The 19,856-nt window shown below is 45.8% G+C and overlaps 1 protein-coding gene across 3 annotated transcripts in view; it reads right to left on the bottom strand.

Moving 5' to 3' along the window:
* The window catches only part of LOC146812352 (embryonic polyadenylate-binding protein-like), an 818,377-nt gene that overhangs the window by 690,598 nt on the left and 107,923 nt on the right, over window positions 1-19,856 (bottom strand). For all 3 annotated transcript variants that reach the window (XM_085619346.1, XM_085619345.1, XM_085619347.1), the window contains one exon: window positions 14,724-14,922. In XM_085619346.1, coding sequence (XP_085475472.1) covers window positions 14,724-14,916 — 193 coding nt within the window. In that variant the 5' untranslated portion in view covers window positions 14,917-14,922. The remainder of the gene's footprint in view (window positions 1-14,723; window positions 14,923-19,856) is intronic.

Raw genomic sequence — 19,856 nt, 5'->3', positions numbered from 1 at the left:
ACGAGGATCGCCCTCGGCTCCGCGATCGTCGCCTCCTGTGAGAGCGGGAGCGCGACCTCTTCGGCTTAGGCCTGTCCGCCGGTCTCGCTGGTCCAGGCGACCGTGGGCGTCGTGGCTTCGGGGTCCCTTGCGGCGGAGTCGGGTACCGTGGAAGGGAAACCGACCTCGGGGGGGACCGGCGGCGGCACCGCAGGAGTGCTTGGCAGCAACAGAGGCCGGGGTGGCGGAGACAGAGTCCGCGGCCACGGAGGAGGCGGTGGAGGTGGAGACGGTGGTGGAGGAGGTGGCGGTGGTGGAGGAGGCGGTGGCAGAGGTGGGAGAGGAGGAGGCGACGGAGACCTCCGAGGCGGGGTATACACCACTGAGTACACCGATCCCGGCGACTCTCTCTTCCTCTACGTCGACGTGTGCCTCGACGTCGACCTGTGCCTCGACGGCGATATTCTCGGCGTCGATCTCTTCCTCGACGGCGACCTCCGCCTCGACGGCGACCTCCGCCTCGACGGCGACCTCCGCCTCGACGGCGACCTCCGCCTCGACGGCGACCTCCGCCTCGACGGCGACCTCCGCCTCGACGGCGACCTTCTCTTTCTCGACGTCGATCTCCTTCTCTTCATCGACGGCGAGCTGCGATCCCTCGACGCCGAACGCCGACGCCGGGTCTTCTCTCGACGTCGACCACTGGACGCAGTCGAAGACGGCGTCGTCGCCGACGACGCCGATGTAGTCGACGGCGGCCTATTCAGGTCCCTCGACGGCGATAGTCGACGCCGTTTCTCCCCAGAGCCCTGGGGAGACGGCGAACAGACGGTGGTCATCCTCCTCGACGTCGCCGTCGACGCCCTCGACGTCGACGGGGAGCGGGAGCGCTTACTGGTCTTCCTGCCCCTGGGGGGCCCCCCAGAGGCCTCAGCATGGGCCAAATCAGCCCCTCCAGACCCACCTGGTGCCTTCAGTCTTCGCTCCTCCAGAGCTTGAAGCCTGCTCTTCATCCTGTCCCTCAGGGTTCTTGCTGAAAACGAGTGGCAGATGGTACAGCTTTCAGGCACGTGGGACTGGGGAAGGCAAGCTATGCACACCTCGTGTGGGTCAGTTTTAGCCTTCTTTCGACCACATTCCGGGCACTTGTCGAACAAGCCAGGCATGTTGACAGTACCAGCTATTAAACACAAGAAAAAGTGACAAAAATTGCCAAAATCTCAATGAAAAACCTTGAAAAAGGTAGAGCTCAATGCTCCAGGGTCCTGCTAGCAGGAGCCGGAAAAAAGAACTGAAAGTAAATGGGACCTGCTGGGCATTCTGGGATACTGGGGAAAGTTCTGGAAAACTGGAAAGTTTTCTTAAAGGCACAGTATCCTGTTCCAAGCCACATAATGGCAGCCTATGGGGCTTGTCTGTCCACTCCTTCCTCTCTATCATTCCAGAGGCTTTTGCTGGTAGAGGCAGGGTTTTTTCCTATGTGGAGAAAAACTGGACAGGCAGTGCTGTTTGTGGATTTTGGTGGAATTCTAGTTGAAGTACTGGACAGTGTAGCCTGTGGGTATAGGCTGCATTATCTGTCTTTAAATTAAATTCTCTCTTAAAGGTGTATGCAGGTCTGCATGATTTGTCACCTTTTAGAGATTATTTTTTATTGCTCCGGGGTCCGCGCACATGGGCGGGACTATTCACTAGATTATGACTATACACAGAGATCCCCTACTACAGAACTAAAGATCTAAGTTTTATGCACTTCGTGTACGCGGGTGGTTTAAAAAAACAAAAACAAAAAAAAAACACAAGGAGTTAATAACTAGGAGCATTGGAGAATTAGAGAGGAAACGTGCTTTAAAGTATCTGAAAAAGTGCAAAAACGCAAAAGCAGAACACCCTACATGTAGCCTGAGAATGAGACTGAGACCAGCTTTCAACAAGCGCGGCAGCAGGGGGAGGAGGGGTCTGTGCAATTCACTTGCGGGAGCGAGCAGCTGACGCCACGATAATTGATAACATATGGTGCCAGCCGCTCGCTCCCGCAAGTGAATCGCCAGACAGGCACGCGTTGCCATTGAAGGCAATGGAACGCGTGCACGTTTTTGACTGAAAAGCCAAAGCAATTGCGAAAGGTCTTTTGCCTATGCGGCACATGCGCGCTGCGTAGGCGAGACCTAAAAAAGGGTAAAGCACAGTTTAGAAACCTGCACTCATGCAGAGAGGACACTGATAGATTGCAAGGAACAGGAACTTCCTTTGAAACCAAACATTTGTAAGCTTGGTGGGGAAACCGATACGGGATTCATCAAATAATATCTAATGGGCGATCAGATTGCTTCATGCGACTAGGTCAACAAAAAGCGAAGGGAAAATCCTCACAGAGGTTTCTCCTCTTTCGTTCAAATAATGTTATTTTTAGAACTCTCAATTAACGAAATCATTGAATCTGCTGAATTTACTTCAGAGCTATTGTTTAGCACAGTGAGATATCGCAGCATCGGAATTTAGTACAAACAAATTAATACCTATATAATACGCTATAGGAAAAATATGAGGAACAGTTAGAGGGCCAACATGGATAATATGCATCCAACAGTCAACTTGGACTAAACTCAATGAGTCTACTTTTGCTTCCGCTTGCGGAGATAATTAAAGGAGCATGTAATTTATGGTTATACCTCACCCCAGAAACGCTACACAAATTCAGACCTACAATCTCAGATCAATGTTCAAGATGCTTCAATGAGAATATTGGAATCTAAGCCGCTATGATTTAGATCACCCCACGGCTAGTGTGCTTTTGGCTTTGGAGTTATACCCTTGTGAGGGGACCGGTATAAGGGTGATTGAAAACAGATATTCACTGGGATGTTTACTGCACCTGCACATATAACCCAAAAGCGAAAACAAAATATGCACAACATTTTCCAGTTGGCTACAGAAAACTATGTTTACACAACACCTAGTGTCTTGGCCTGCCACAGGTGCTTGCTCTCAATACCATCCACCTCTCAATAAATGGCCACCCCTTCTACACCATGATCAGGGTATAACAATTTAAGAGGTTGTCTGCAATGGAGTAACAGAAGTCATGCTGCTCAGAATTGTGGCTATCACATATGTGCTGCCCAGCTGTGATTCACACCATCGCCAGTAGCCATTCCAAAACCCATGTGGGCACCCCAAAAGCAGTGAAAGAATGCCCCATCTAATTGACAAACTACAGATAAATTAAAAAATCCACTGCAGGGTTTGAGGATCTATCACAAGATCCCTCAATACAATCATCTAGTGCAAGATTGGAGGATCCCGCAGTCTACAAAAGTGACACTACGCATGTGGCCTAGAGCTTGGCTTTCATAGCAGTTAAGGGGAAGCTGCTCCTTGGGCTCAGTTCATCTGTGTTGCTGACTTTCCAGATGAAACCATCTTCAAGCTGGATGCAGAGTTCATCTTCTCAGATAATTTCTGATTGTTGCAAATCTTCAAACTTATTCTATGGCGCTTCTTCATTTCCTAGCACCAGGAAAATTCTTTGACTGCTTCAATCATTGTATTCAGAAGCCTCAGAAAAAGTGATTAGTAAGAGAGAATTATATGTTTGGAGTGTGAAACTACTAGTGAATCTTTTAACTGCCCCTCACACCTACATTCTGGAACTCTGCCTAGTCTAAGTTGTGTTGGAAAAATGGACTCTTGGACGTTCAGAGTAGTTTACAAATCTTGAATGAACCTTTGCTTCGGCTCCTGAAGTTTGGAGCTTTAACAATGGAGTACAGAACCTCAGAACAGGACCAGCTTTACAACAATTCCCTTCACTCCAGCAAGATTTCTTATTAACAGGCACCTGTTGCTAGAGTGATTGAGTGCTTTAAGTTCCTATAGAATATTGGCATTCATGCAAAATCATGGGAAGAGGGAAAAATGCATCAAATTGATGAAAGAGCAGAGAGTAACAGTAGTCATGTTTGGTTCAGTACAAGAAAGACTTCAGAACACCTGCCTCCATTTGATGAGACAAGCTATGTCACATGAACCCAATGTCTTCTCTTGTGTGCCTTCTCTCATATCCTTAGGCCCCTTACAATGGCTTTGCGCCATCAGTAGAGAGCACAATATTGGATGTGCTCAGCACACTCAATGAGAGAGGAGACTGGTGGGTTCCACATTGTTCGAGCAACGGACTCACTGCTAGAAAATAGCTACAGAAACTTATCAGGCCAAACAGTAAATATGAACAAATTGAGTAAATGTAATGATTAAGTATAGCTTTTTCTACAGATATTCTAAGTAGTCAGAGAAAATTCTTGGCAATAGTCCATTCTTTGCACTAATTTGATCCTTAAAGGAAATGTATGGTGCAATGTCCTTGTACAAACCTTTTCTTTCCTTGGCTCTTCTAAGTGTTCTTGTCCTTCTTTCTGACTGCTAATCTTTCTCGGTCAGCGCCGAGAGATCCCCCTGGGGATGATTTGTGCGCGTTATAAGAGATCAAAAAAAAATGTGATGTCCTCATTTGCAGTTTATAAATTACAGGGTTCTGGAATTCCTATAGCCCTATAGAGTAACTGGAAAACAAAGAAACTGTGGCGAACTACTAGTATAACGTAGAACGCTTGGTGAAAGGCCGCGCCCCACTAACGGAGGAGTTGCTGTGCAGTCGGACGTGCCGTCAGCTGAGGCGAGGTGTGGCTGGGGAGGTAGGTGGAGCTGGACGCAAGGTCGGGCTGGGCTAGGCTGTGGTCGCGGCTGCGGTTACCGTGCCACGTTGAGCCGCGAGCAAGAGGGCCGGTCTCCTTCCTCCCTTAGGGCGCCGGTGCTGCGGGTAGCTGGGATCTTGGAGGTATTTTGGTGGCAGCAGCAGCGGCGCACCGAGGAGCTTCGGTAAGTCGGCGGGACCGGGAGTGTGGCTGAGGAGGCTTGAGGGTCATCGCTACCGAAGGCGGGGGTGTTCTGGGAGCTCGGCTGGCTGGCGCGGTGAAAGAAGGACAGATCTGCCCCCGGCATTTTCTGCCAAGCCTTAAGCTTAAGCCTTAAGCCATAAGCCTTGAGCCCCCCCCCCCCCCGGAGCCGCACGTCGTGGGGTGCTGCTCGATGCTGCTCGCCTAGATCTCCCTGTACTCCCAGTGTCCGCTTCCACAAGCCTCTGCCCCTCTGCTCTCATTGCTTTCCTTGCTTTCCTTGCTTTTTGCTACTCTGCGCCTGTGGCCCATCCATTCTCCACTGCTGTACCTATCTACTTGCCTGGTTGTGGGCGTGCGGGGGCATTGGGCAGCTCCGTCCAGCCCTGGGGCTGCTCCCCCCGCTTTCTCCCCTCCCCCCGCGAAGCCGCGTAGCGTCCGACGCTCTCGCAGCCTATTGCGGCCACTGACTGGTTGAGCCCTACTGTCAGCCTCATTACCAGTGAGACCCCTCTTGAGGGGAAAAACACAGGTGAGGTGATGTTTGGCCTGGTCTCCCGGTCTTTTGCCTGAGCGGTGCGGTGAGTGGGCGGTCGCGGGCCGGTGGACAGGGGTAGGGTCATATAAATGAGCAGGGGGGTGCCACGATTAAGGTTCCAACAAAAGCTGGCGCAATATCATCGAAGTGTCAAAAGCAAAGCTAAAAACGCCATCTATCAATAGACTCGGCAGCTTCTGTAACATAAATCAAATCTGTAAGACAGTACAGAATATAAACACAGGACAATATCTACAATATTCACTCACCGGAGACAGCACTGTTGGAATCACTAGACCACCAGACCCCTAGCTCTCCAACAGCTTGGAAGAGCAATTCTGGTGGATCCCCGGTGGACCCCTGGCAAGGGCATCTGTTCTAGCTGACCTTTAACGAGTATTTCAACTTATATAAGCCATGAGATCTGGGAAAGTTAGGAAAACTGCAGCGGCTCCTAAAAGGAGGATACCTAAACAGTTGTCATCTGACGAGGAGCTCGACCAAGGTAGTCATGGGTCCCCAAGGGCTTGCAATGACTCAGCGAACGTGGTAAAACAGAGGCCACATAGCGATGACAATAACAGTCTTGGTCACAACGGCAAGAGTAAGGACTCAAATACTTCAAAATCCTTGAAGTTGCTGGACTATTTTAAAAAAATTCCACCTATGGCGAATACTCTTTCATATTCGCAATCACTGGAGGTAACCAGCCTCGGAGTACCGGACCAAATGGCCGAAACAATTATGCCCTCTTCACAACCCCCACCCCCACAACAGTTGTTGAAGAATACGACCAGTAAAATCTTGGCTCAACTTCCGGAAGCCTTTATTTTTGGAACTGCACAAAACGATGTAACCCCAGCCCAGTCAGAGGGGGTAATTTTAAAACAAAATCTTCAACATGATCATCTTATACGATCGCAATCAGGTCAAACTCCCCCACCAACGGCTATGCATAAGCAAGAAGCACGTTTGCTGCACACTCCTCCGTTGAGCCCTTTAAAAACTCAGGCCCCTCCATAGACCAAGCTCAGAATATAGAACTACTAGCTCCACTGTCATGCCAAGACCTCGCCGCATTAAAGGAACCCACAACGGCTCCTCACAGTCATTTAATTTTCCCTCAAATCCATGCGCAAAATACCCACCTCTGTAATAAACACTTACGATCAGCTGAATTGCCCCAAACTATAAGTACACCAAAGGACCAGTTGGATGCGTCAAGTCCCCAGCATATTGTATTCACACCAACAACAGCAATAACGATACCATTACCACAATCGCCCAAAAAATCAGTTCCAGATGACCAGTTTTTAGCGGACTTGTCATTTTTCTTCAAAAATACTCAAAATTCTCCTAAACATATGCCAAATGTAAAGTACAACTTAGAGGACCCTACAGCAGTTGGTGTCTGGCCCCAACTTCTCCAAACTTTTCAACAAACAGTTAATGCCTTAAATTACCATTCTGATAAACTGGATGTGCAGATAGACCTTTTGAACACCCTAGCACTTTTCACAGCATGTATCGATAATAAATTGAACAACTTAATAGGAGCGCAATGCTCCGCAAAGCTCGTTCAGGCGGTTTGTTGCTGTTCCCCAATCATAGACTCACTTTCGTCGCTTCCAGCCTTTCTATCAAATGTTATAGATGAAGTCATGCTGCTGAAAGGAAGGCAACTCACTAACAACTCTTTGTCCACAATCGCAAATATTGCCAAATATGTCTCAAAAACAAGCTAACCCCTGGATTAGAACAAAACAAGGCACCCAGTTGAGGGAGGGAATAGTTCCCCTTCCAAAACAGCTAAATGAATAGTCATCATCCGACCGGCCTCAAACCGGAATAACGGGCCCCGACCTGACTGAAGCAACGATCAAAAATGCTTGGTCTCTAAGCGGGCGTACAATTTGCGTAGTCCACACTGAGCAAGAGCTAGTGGCCAGTTCAGCAGCCCAGATACCCTCGATCTCAGAAGTGCAGCCAGTTCCCTTACCACCTTGTAGCAAGAGAGAGCGCAAACGCCAGCGTAAACACAGAAATAAAACAAGGTCTAAAACAACAGCTGCCTCGACAAACTTCTTTCGTCTCTTTGCAATAGCCCCTAACAAAAAAGCCTTAAGTGAAACTGACGCATCACCCTTAGTAAACCCAAGTGCAATTGAACAGAAAGGGGATCCATCCGAAACCGTCACCCAACTGACTCTGGGTAGTAATCAAGATCCAACCAAGCCAGCCACGGGAACAGTGATTGATGACTTTAGAACTGTTAAAGAAAAGCTAAGGGTGAAAATCAACGAACCAAGCTTATCAGAGTCCACATCTGTGGGAATAGCAATAGAAGATCCTAGTACAGCTAAAGAAAAGCAAAGGGTGAAAAGCAACGAACCAAGCTTGTTAGAGTCTACAGCGATCGCAATTAATCCCAATCCAGCGCCTGCTTTAATTTCACCCCGGTCAGACAATTTAACGACTAAACCAAATTTTACAAAAACAATCTACAACCATAAAACACTTCTGCCAACTAATAGTCAGTCTTTGAGGAAGGCCCCCCAACAACAGCCTCAACAGGAGCAGGATCTTGATGCAGGCCCGTCATTCAATAAAATCAACAATTCAATTCAAAGCCCACGCAGCAAAGAGGACAAAAGCGATTTAAAACGTTTTTACATTATACTAGCTCCCGACTACAAATCAAAAGGCTGGCAAGATATCCTCAATAGATCCAATATAATTAAACTAGTGGATGGCACCCCGGGGTTTGCAGGCCTGGTAACGGACGATATAGAATCTATCGTATTCCTTCCACCAAGAGGCACACAACCGTCTGAGGTAACACTAGTAGCATTTAAGTCGGCCCATTGGGCAGGGGTATTTTTGGATCACAAGGCCACCCTGCGGGACTGGGGCATTCGTGTTTACCCATATTCCATCCCAGGGTACCCCCCAGCATTATTAAACCAGCAAATGCCACTTAAAAAAGCCGGAACCCTTCGACCTGTGTCCCACTCTAGACCATACTCGATTCTAAAAAACGCGTCAGGACCTGAAGTACGCAACAAACTGTCTTCAAATGTGGTCTCTAACGACGATCTACACCAAGGCTGGAGTTGGCTCCCAGCTATCTTATCAACAAAAAGATCAGAATGACCACAAGGTACAGAGTCAACTGGTCAAACACTCAAATCTCTGGAAAATATAAGCCCTCAAACATCTCTATCGGCAATGGGGCACAACCCGCAAGCAGATTCCACCTTCTTAATTTGCTCCTGGAACATCAGCGGACTTCAACAGAAAATTAGGAACTCAGATACTCACTCCTTTATTTGTAAGCACGCTGTAATAGCCCTGCAGGAAACTTGGGCTTCACAAGGCTGCCCTGTCATTGGCTATATCGATCCATGGAAACCAGCACTGAGGGTCAGCCGGCACGGTCACTCAAAAAGTGGCCTGTCAATATATATATCAATTAATCTAAAAGGCCCAATAACACAATTAAAACTAGATGAAGACTGGCTACTTGGGGTCAAAATCAATTCATGGCGGGAACAAAGTTCACTTATTTTCCTAAACTTGTATATCAACCCAAATACACGCACAAAAAAAGTACATCTGGTACGACTAACAGAAATTATGAGCGACTTAGCCGTGGAGCACCCCGATTCAGACTGTATTGTTACTGGGGATTTTAATACCAACCTATTCCAGGGGCAACCAACAGAAACCGAGGGGCCCTTTTTATTCTCCTTGAATGAGGCAGTGTCACAAACCGGCAAATCAAGCCTATTGCGCCCTGGGATACCTCTGTGTGATGCGTTTCTATAGCGCAGGCTACCTGGTTATAAATGGAAGGTCGGAGGGCGATACCCCCTCCCAATTGGTCCTGGACAAATGGAAAGAAACGATCCTACCTGGATTATTCCATCTGTAACTCAGCTTTGCTCCATTGTCTGGTTAGCTTTTGCATTCACCCGCGATCTGAAAGTGATCGGCCTCAGGTCATAGCTTTCAAAACAAACCCAGTGAAGCATAAATCTGCACCTCCAACCAGCAGGGGAATATACTCCGAAAACCTAAAGCGTCTCAGATGGAGCGAAGACATCAGCCCGAAGATCCTACATGCAAGCATGGAGCTTATAAGAGGTGGAATCGACCAGGAAGCCTTCCCGATAGCGACATGGACGACGCTCTGCTTACATCTGATTAATCTTTTCCCAAAAAAACAGCATTCCCCAAGGAGACCCCTCCCGCGCCAGTTCGCACTTTCACAACAGTTGAAGCTACTTAAGAAAGCTAGAAACAATGCCTTACGGCTACTGGCAAAAGCTCCAGGGAACAGTAAATGTTTAAAACAGTATCAAGTAGCCCAAAAGTCATTTGGGCTGGCGATCACTAAAGACAAACGGACACATGATAACCAATTCTGGTGCAAGCTAGTGTGGGAGAGTAAGAGCCGAAATTCACGAAAATTCTGGGCCCTAATCAACCAGTCCAACTCGAGCACATTGAGTTTTGGATCTGCCAACATCCAAGAATCAGATTGGGTTACCTTACTCACCGACCATTTTAGACCTCCAGAATGCTTAGGAGCTACAGGAGGCAGCCCCGCAAGAGAGAAAGTAATAGATCATAACAATAAGCAGAGCAATCCTACAGAGCGCTTATACACCGACAATGAGGATCTTCAGATGCCACAAGAAAGGGTCGCCACTGCTGTGTCAAGAGCTAGATCAGATGGAGCTCCGGGCCCAAACGGCCTGCCACAGAATTTGTTTGAATCTGATGTGGCTCTCTGGTCAGGCCTACTGACAAATCTTTAATTTTTCTCTGAGAACTGCAACAATCCCAGATTCATGGCGGGGTGCAATAATCCAACCTATTTATAAATCAGGTTCCTGTGCCTCTCCCAATAATTACAGACTCATCGCACTGCTGGACATTGAGGCGAAGCATTATGCGGGCCTCCTGTTGGAGGAGTTGAGCCTATGGGCAAAGGACCACAAACTGATACCAATTAATCAAACAGGTTTTAGTGCCAACTCCGGGACGATGACCAATCTATTAGCACTGTCAACTATCGTCGACAAAGCACTCTCCACATCCAGATCAGTGTTCTGTTGTTTTGTTGACTTTAAAGCAGCGTTTGACAGGGTTCCGAGGGCTGCCCTATGGGAAAAGCTGAGGAAATGGGGGATCCCTGATAAACTTTGGAGGCAATCATACAACTCCACTCCAGAACTTGGGTCAGGGTGAAGTTGGGGTCCGGCACGCATCTCTCCTGGAAAATCTCGACATCAAGAGGCGTGAAGCAGGGATGCGTGCTGGCCCCCATGCTTTTTAACCTGTTCTTAGCTGACTTGTCAACTTCACTGGATGATACTAACAGTCACCCCCCAAAGGTAGGAGGTACGGCACTAAGTAATCTTTTATATGCAGACGACCTGGTTCTCTTTAGCCTCCCTAGGGTCGGCTGCAAAGGCTCCTCGATAAACTGTACATCTATACGACCATGAACCAACTAGAGGTTAACTTAAAGAAAACACAAGTTGTCCCGTTTGGTCGGAAACGGCACACTGTTGGGAGGATGGTCTTATAACAACATAAGCCTTGTCGTAGGACACTCGTTCAAGTACCTAGGTGTCCATTTGGACTCCAGGGGTAATCTTATTAAACATCGTAACGAGATTGCAGTTAAAGCTATGACCCTTGCGGTGTCATTAGCTAAGCTCTCGAAAAATATCTCCGGCCCAACTCTTACCACTCTTAGAAGTACTGAGAGCAAAAATTGGCCCTACTTTATCATACAGCATAGAGATATTCAGGGGCAAGCTGAATACTGCCTTAAAATCAACATACGACCAAAATTTATAAAAAAGGTACTCCATTTGCCAAACTCCGCATCCGCAGCCCAGGTAAGATTAGAGCTAGGGATACTGAATTATGATGTTTCTAACATCGGTACATATCTAAACCTCTGTCATAAATTGAGGCAGGCGGACTTCGGCACATTAGAATCCTTAGTCCGGTTAGAAATCACCCAGAAAAACCCTGGAGGTACGTTTGGTTGTCTTTTCAAGGACCATATCCATCAAATGTCGGCGAGTGAGCTATGGGCCCTCAACCCCAGTTGGGCAGCATTTAAAACTGGCATCAAAACATGTGTGAGAATGAGTTCTCTCATAATGGATAAGGCACTCCTTACCAAACGTAGTCATGCTTGGGCCCTTGTAAATTCATACAGACGGCTAGCCCCTGCCACTTGCACATTTTCATTGTATCTAAAACGTAGTTTTATGGCAATCCGAATGGATGACTGGCGTTTCTTGCAAGATTGGGCCCCTTGGCGACGCACGTCGGAAAATGTAATCTGTAGAGGGTGTGGCAAGACAGCCGAAACTCTGTTACATGTGGTTTGTCTTTGCCCAGCCTTTAATTCTCAATGCAGGTGCAAACTCAAATTAGAGTGGAATAGGCTGGGTGTTCGGACATGTAGGCAAGCCATTATCGCGGCCCTTAACCCCGAAAATACAGATTTAAACCTGGGCTTAATAACTTTTATTCAGCAAGCATATCGTAATTTTATGCAAAAGAGGCCTTGCTAATAACATTTTAGGGAAGATGAAAAGAAATGATTATCATGCTCTGCAATCTGATAGGTCAACTCATCAAATTGTATTCTAAAGAACACTGCCTTGTCTTTAATATGCATGTTGTATTTTTAGTCAGCGTAACAAAAAAAAAAAAAAATGCCTGAACAGTTTTGTACATTACTTTTTAAACGTCTGCTATTATCCAAATGTCATTGAATCAGGTGGTTCAGGATGTAGAAGATCTCGACTTTTATTATGGTTACTGAACTGCTGCTTGCTTTTTTTGTATTTTAAAACAGTTGGTTTTTAATGTGAATTTTGTAATTTCTTTTAAAGATATATGTGTTATATCTAAATAAAGATACTCTACTAGTATAAACTATAGCCCGATGCCCAGGACATAGTGTTTGGGGTCAAGAGCAACAAGTTTATATGTGTATTATGTCCTTGGGGCAAGAAGGTCCAACCCCTTGAACCACAAACCCTTTGGCTGCCAGTTTACAGTACCACATTATGGATCAGGGCATTGTCTGCAGTTAAGGTAACTTTTATATTCATATGTTAATGCTCTTTGAACTAGTATTTATAGTTTATCAATGCAAAACCTTTGTTACAGGGGTAAGCGTTATAAGGAAAAGTTGTGAGCTTGGACTGCACTTATAGCAGTTCTAGTATAAACCTGTGTACATATGTTTTCAAAATTTAGTAGTATGAGGCTATGTATAATGCCCGCAGAATGCTCTCAGATTAGATGCAAATATTTGCAGAAGCTTAAAAGCAAGATGGATGATTCTTTGCTTTCAAATTAAAGTGTTCACAAAAAAACACACCGAAGAAAAAAACATTTTCCTAAACTACTGTAATATTTCAGGTACCATTTCTTTGCAACATCATTTATAAAATGTGTTGATGCATGCTAGTATTTCCCAAAAATATACCTAATTGGAAGAAAAAAAGAAAAAAAAAAAAGAAAAATCGGTGTAACCAGTTTCCACAAGATTATGGCAATAAAAAATTAAATTAAACAAGCATTGGTAAAGTCAGTCTTTCGGTTTTGTCAATATGTTTCTTGTTTTGGCACGGTTTTTGTAAAACATTATTGGCGTGGGAGCTGCCGGGCCCTTTCCGTTATAAATAGCATTGCAAAAAGCAAAAACAAATTTTGGTCTCAAAAAGCACACGTGGCCACATAAGTTCCAGGTCGATCTCCACCTCATGGGAAGACGCCATGGAGGATCAGTGATATTACACGGCGGCATACGCAGTTTATAATTTGTCTCCAGAGTGATGCAACACGGCTCCTCAAAGGGTCTTTTTTCTTTATATGGATATTATGTCCTGAAGATGGTCTGGTATATGGATAACAAAGACAAACAACGCATCAACCCATTTTATGTTTAGTTAATGTTAAAAAAGTTTTGTTCTTGGAAATCTAGGTCCTATGTATAGGCCAGTTTCCCCTGACAGTTCTATGAAATGGGTTATAGTACATTGTTGATTAGAACAAATTATTTGATGTGACTTTAGTTCTCTGTGAACAGGTAAATGATATCAGCTTGAACCCTTAACTACCCATTGCAGATTCTAAATACAAAATACAAGAAATATACCTGGTTTTGTTGAGATTTATTCCTTGCTGACTTTAATTGAATATGTGTTTAGGATAATTCCTGTCTGATGTCATGAGTAGTACATTCTACAATAGTGCTGAAATTGGTTGAAATGGCTCTTTAAATGAAATCCCTTTTAGGCATCTTTACCTGATAGTTTCTGTTACCCAAACCTACATGGGTAGATTGGATAGCCCAAATATTGATAACACATTAGTTCCTGGCAATTAACAAAACTACTTTGTGTGCCAATATGATACTCGTGAACGAGCAGAATGCTGTCACGGATAGTGAAATCAGAGGATAGACCGAGAGAGAGATAGAATTTTAATAAACACAAAAGGTCTTAGTTAACAGCAGATCTAATTAGGTGTCCAATTATTGAAGAAATCTCAAAAGTGCATCCACGGTATATGTCATTGCATTAGTGCAGATTTACACCTTTCATAAATTCACAAGATTTTACAGAAGTCAGTCAACAAACCTTGGTCCTAGAAAATATCTGTGAAATTTATTCAAGCACTAGCAAATACGCATGTGTAGATTTGCTCATACGAAAATCTATTGAGCATTTGCAAGTTCACTTTTCCTCCAACCACTTTTTGCCCAAAGCTGGAAGAAGTTTTATGCCTGCCATTGCCAGGAGTTAATTTCTCACCTTTCTCATTATGGAAAAATATTAGAGAAGAGCTGGTGAAACCCCTTAAAACATGCAAGTTAGTAGGTTTGCACAGACTAAAGGGCATTCAAATTCTGGAACTACTGCTTACCGCTGCCTTCAACCAGTTTGTAGATTTGCGCGGAAAGGTGGCAAAATAAGGGAATTACTAGCATTCAAACCCTACTATGGTATGAGCCCTGGCATAATCAGGCTATATCAGAGCTCTTCTATAATGGGATTGCTGCCATGTGTCACTATACTACATGGCACGAAAACAAGTGTATTTTGTTACAGGGCACATAGCTTTATGAAGTAACCTGCCCCATGGTCAAGTAGATATTTTATTAAATTCCACACACCTGAATTAACCCGATATTTTACATTGGTCTTGCCCTATCTTTAAAAATAAGAAAAACAAAAGCTTTAAAAATCAGAGGAAAGACTCACCGTCTGCAGGCTGCTGAAAATTGATGTAAGCATAACCAAGTGAGCGCCTGGTCGCAACATCTCGACAAACTCTAATTGACATGATTGGACCAGCAGGTGAGAATTTTTCGTACAGCATAGCTTCTGTAACATCAAAGTGCAGGTCTCCAACGTACAAAGAGGCCAAAGGATATCCGGGACCTGTTGCATTCATGGTAAACTGCAATATTAAAAAAAACAAGTTGTATGATGTTCAGGGCAACTGCTAGAAGAAAACTGTTTGCAAAGTAGATAAGTTCGGTCTCCACATCTTCATCGTGAATTATGTATTAGTGGCTGTTAAATGGGACCTGCTGAATTTGGAGAAATGGGTGGTTATGAGAGCTATCACTGCAAGGTTCCAATCCAATGGTCCTTCTCGTTAGCTCTGCTCCTATGCAGGTATCCCCATTCTTTCCAAAACTCTCTTCAGATACCCTCGGAAAGTAATACCCCAGGCAAGTCAAAAGTGCTCAATACAATAAAGACATCGGGCCTGATTACGATAGCGGTGAATCCGCCACCGGCAGCCAGCCGGGTGGCGGATTCACAGCCAACTTGCGCCCATTCTCCGGCAGCCAAATTATGATGGCGGGCAGGTTGCTGGCGGACGGAAAGACCGTCCGCCACGGCTCAGACACAGGCAACCGTTTCGATGGCCTGGCGGACCCAGAAAGCATACCTAGAATGGTGGCAGTGCCTAGCAGGCACCGTCCACCATATTAGGATGCTTCATCCCCGCCAGCGGTGGATGGAGGAAGCAACTGCCATTCACAGGCTGGTGGGCATTGCATTTGGGGGCCCGTTGCAGGCCCCCCTTGTGTTGGGGGGGATATGGGTGTGCACTGTGTGTACCCATGGTACCCCCCTACATTTCCCTTCAACAGTTGGCAGGCACCGTGTGGTGCCTGCCACGTAGTGCAGAGAAATACCAACAGTGCATTTTGGACATTGCGGCAGGTGCTGCAGCCAATGACATTTGCCAAACACAGTAAAAATGCAGGTTCCTACCTGTATCAATGTAAGCTTTCAGTCACACATGCAAAAATGGAGGGGGAAAAAAAAAGGTACAAAGAACTTTCAGAAAATAACCAATAGTCGAGAATAGTGCATCACATAATAAGCAAGCGGATCATCTCATTTCAATTATTCGCAACAAATTAATCGGATTACCCAGGGGTACATAGCTATCATTAGCACACACACGTGTATGTATAAACACTAACACTTACCAATTAGTACTTAAATGCATTAGTATTCTTGTCCCACCAACCTATACCCATTACATACATCAACTACAAATCGTATGTGAGAAAATTAAGAGGTAGGTAAACGCATAACTTGATGTTAAGTGATGTTTAAGGATTACATAATTCATCAACAATCTTTGACAGGGTTAATAATTTTTCCTTGTGTATGGGGAAACGTTTCTCTGTTGTGCAAACAATTGCTGAATCTAGGAATAATCTAGAATCCGTTTCAGTCAGTCTCTGGAACCATTTTTCACAAGTCGATTTTACAAAGTTGCGAGTTCCCATTTGGTAAACCCTTCACAATCAGCAGCCACATCTATCTGGCAGACAAGCTCACAAACTCCGATGCCTCTTGGAGCGCACACAGACAAGATAAACAGACTGAAGTCATAGGAGTGTAAAAATAAAATACAACGCAACAGGTAGTCTCAAACTATGCACCCAGAACATGGAACATCGCTGTATCCAACAAGAACACCCGTAGCCTGCTCCAATTTAGGAACAAGTTTAGATGCACCTATTTAAAAACCATTACATCATAATGTAGAACGGTCAACCCCAGCCACCTCGATACATTTTTTGGCTAACTGATTTCACCCTGTACAGCGCTCCGCTGCCTTTGGCTAGGTTTGCGTTATACAATAAGTGGATACATACACACATGCTGGCCATTAAAATAGATAGATCATCCTGGCTGAATGAACATTTAGTGACCATGTGGAAATTTTCATGTGTATATATGAAGTTAAGCTGCTGCTTACACAAAAATATCACGATTGGGGAACTGGCTACCAACTGAGCAAAGAAGTATGGAGTTAATTCCCATCAGTCTGTAATGCATATTTGACACACTCACGGGGAGGGTATTGGGCTGTGCCAGCACTGTGGGGTAGTTGGAGGCTACAAAACTAGTCACAACCCAAGGATTTAATATGCTGCTGGACAGTTGAAAGGGCTGGTGAAGGGAATCAATTAAGTGATTTTTGGACCGGCCATTTTTGTAGGGTCACTCACAGCCTTTTGTCTTTTATTGGTGAACCGGTTTTGGCATTAGAACTCTTCACTTTTTCCCCTTTTAACCAGGGGTAAAGTGTTTGAGCTCGATCCCTAAATCATGGTACAACTGGCATCTCCCCGATTTGTATATTTACTTTAAAGTCCCTAGTAAAGTGGTGCTACCGGTACATGCTACTAGGGGGGGAAGCAGCCCCATTGTGCCACCCACTAAAAGTAGCCTTTTCAAATCTGTCCCGGGCCTGCCACTGCAGCCTGTACTGCAGTTTTAAACTGCTACTTTGACCTGGCAACATATGCTTGATGCCAGATATAAACCTTTTTCTTAAATTCTTTTTTTTTTTTTTTAATGTATAAGTTACCCCTAAGGTAGATCCTAAAGGTTCACAGTGCAGGGTTGTTAGAAACGGGGGTCTCTGCCTGGGGCTGCGGCGGTGCTGAAAACACCAGAATCCAACAGTTCTGGCCGACCCGCGTTAGTGGCAGACTCAAACAGTACCTTTGGTTCCAGCCGACCGTGTCGGTACAAGCCGGTCGTGGCAACCGTCGCGGTTGTGGTGTGAAGCATAGCTGTACGATGTGGCCTCAGGTCACTGTGCAGGCAACAGCTCGGTGACTGCCATCCAGCGCAGACGGTGAGACCAGGGCTGCGGTTCAGTGAGGAGGTGCTCGTGGCAGTGCTGACAGGTCACGGTGCAAGCGACAGTGCGGGTTGATGGGAACTGGCGTCGGGCTGCCTAGAATGCGGTGTGGCACGGGGCGGTGCGTCATGTGACTTACGAGCAGTGCCCCCAAACCATGGTGCGATCACGGGTGTAGAGGTCCGTGGGCAGCAGCGTCAGTAAGACCAGGGTGGCCAAGTGAAGTGAGGCGGTGCGGAGTCAGATGCCCACAGGTAGTGGTGCAAGGAGCGGCTCCGTGGCAGTCGTTGCCGTGGAGACCACGGTTGCGGTGCGAAGTGCGGCGGTGCCATCTGTGGTGCCTTCACGACACAGAGCGGGCATCTGTGTCTGTGACAGTGTCGGCTGCTTTCCCCCTCTGTGGCAAATGAAACTCACAGTTCCAGAGGCGGTACCTAGACATAGGTGAAGTTATTGCTGTCCCAGAGACTTCACGAACAGGACGTAAGCTCTATTTCAAGCCCTTGGAGATACTTGGTGCCAAGTGAAGAAAGTTCAGTCCAGTCCTTTCACTGCCCAAGGCAGAAGCAGCAACTGCAGGCCAACACAGCACAGCAACAACACAACAAAGGGTCAGTGCTCCTCCTGGCAGTTCTTCCAGCTCTTCTTCTAGGCAGGTTCCTTGATCCAAGCGAGTTCTTAATTCTGGGCCCCAATATTTATATTCAGTTTCTCTTTGTTCTCTTGGGCAGAGAGTGTCTGTGCTCAGTCCAAACCAGTTTGGTCCTCTTTGGCCCAGCTTCCCAGCTGGAGGTGGAGGTTGCATTGGCCAAGGCAGACCAGACCCATTCAGGTGCAAGGAAATCTTCTCTCACTACTCTAAATGCAGCCCAGATCTATTCAGCCCAGCCCTGACTAATACAGGAAAGGCAGGGCACACCTCGACTTCCACAGTGACTGTCAGAAGAGAATGCACATCCCCAGCCCCCGTCACTCAAATGCCAGACAGTCAATCAATCCACAACCCATCAGAGGCTCAAAGGATGGCTAAGCAAGAAAATACCTACTTTCGGAAAGTGATATTTTCAAACAAAGAACATAAAATTCATCTTTATTAAAAGATGTCTTTCTACATTCTGAGTTCAGGCATACTAAACTCCATTTCTCCATTTTGTCCAAATGGAAAGATATACTCGTAAAATGTTATCAAGTATTCCCCATTATATCCTATAGGACAGATAGTGAAAAACAACATATACTGCATTTCACTACCAAGACATGTCACACACACCAGTACATATCCTACCTTTCAAATACAATGCACCCTGCCCATAGGGGTACCTTGGGACTCCCTTAGGAGTGACATGCAATTTAATTAAAGGGAAGGTTCGGGCTTGGCAAGTGGGTGCACTTGCAGAGTCGACATGTCAGTAAAAACTGCACGCAGACACTGCAGTAGCAGGTCTTGAGAATCCTTTAAAAGGCTGCTCGTGTGGGTGGCACAATCCGTACTGCAGGTCCACTAGCAGCATTTTATTTACAGGCCGTGGCACTCAGTGCACTTTACTAGGAGCTTACCAGTAAATCACATGCCAATTATGGAAAGACCAATCCATAATACAATTTACGATAGGAGCACTTGCACTTTAACACTGAACAGCAGTAAGAAAGTGCGCGGAGATACTAAACCAGCAAAAACAGAGTCAAAACCAGGAGGTCAGAAAGCAAAAAGACAGGGAACACACAGCAAAAGATGCCAGGTCTAACAAGGGTACATTGCATTTAAAAATTAGGACATGTGCTCTCACGTTTCACCTGCCCTGGCAGTGAAAAAATCCTAAAGTAGTTTTTCCTTGTTCGAAGGCCAATCTCTTCCATTAACACTGGGTTGCAATATTATATTTAATAAGTGCTCATTTGAGATAGGGACCAGATAGAGATATGCGGTTTACCCTCAAATGAATTGCAATTTAAAATCCGGTGTTGAGGGGTAGGACAGGGAGTCGCATACACAAAAGGTGAGCACTAGGTATATAGTTTTGGCCTTCCAGAGCCACTCATCAGAACACTCCTGGGCCTCTGGAAGATTCAGAAGAAGGAATGCCCTGCTGCTTGAAGGACTGCCAAGCTGTCTGAGGAAGGAATACTGAACCTGCTTCCCTTACTACCAGGCTACCCAGAGTGACTCCAAGGGTCAGTTGGTTGACTTCCTGTATGAGGTTTAAGGG

This window comes from Triturus cristatus, chromosome 7, assembly GCF_964204655.1.
Source record: "Triturus cristatus chromosome 7, aTriCri1.1, whole genome shotgun sequence".
NCBI classification, from domain to species: domain Eukaryota; kingdom Metazoa; phylum Chordata; class Amphibia; order Caudata; family Salamandridae; genus Triturus; species Triturus cristatus.
The sequence above is the reverse complement of the archived record's forward strand: the minus strand, read 5'-3'. Positions and strand labels throughout refer to the sequence as shown.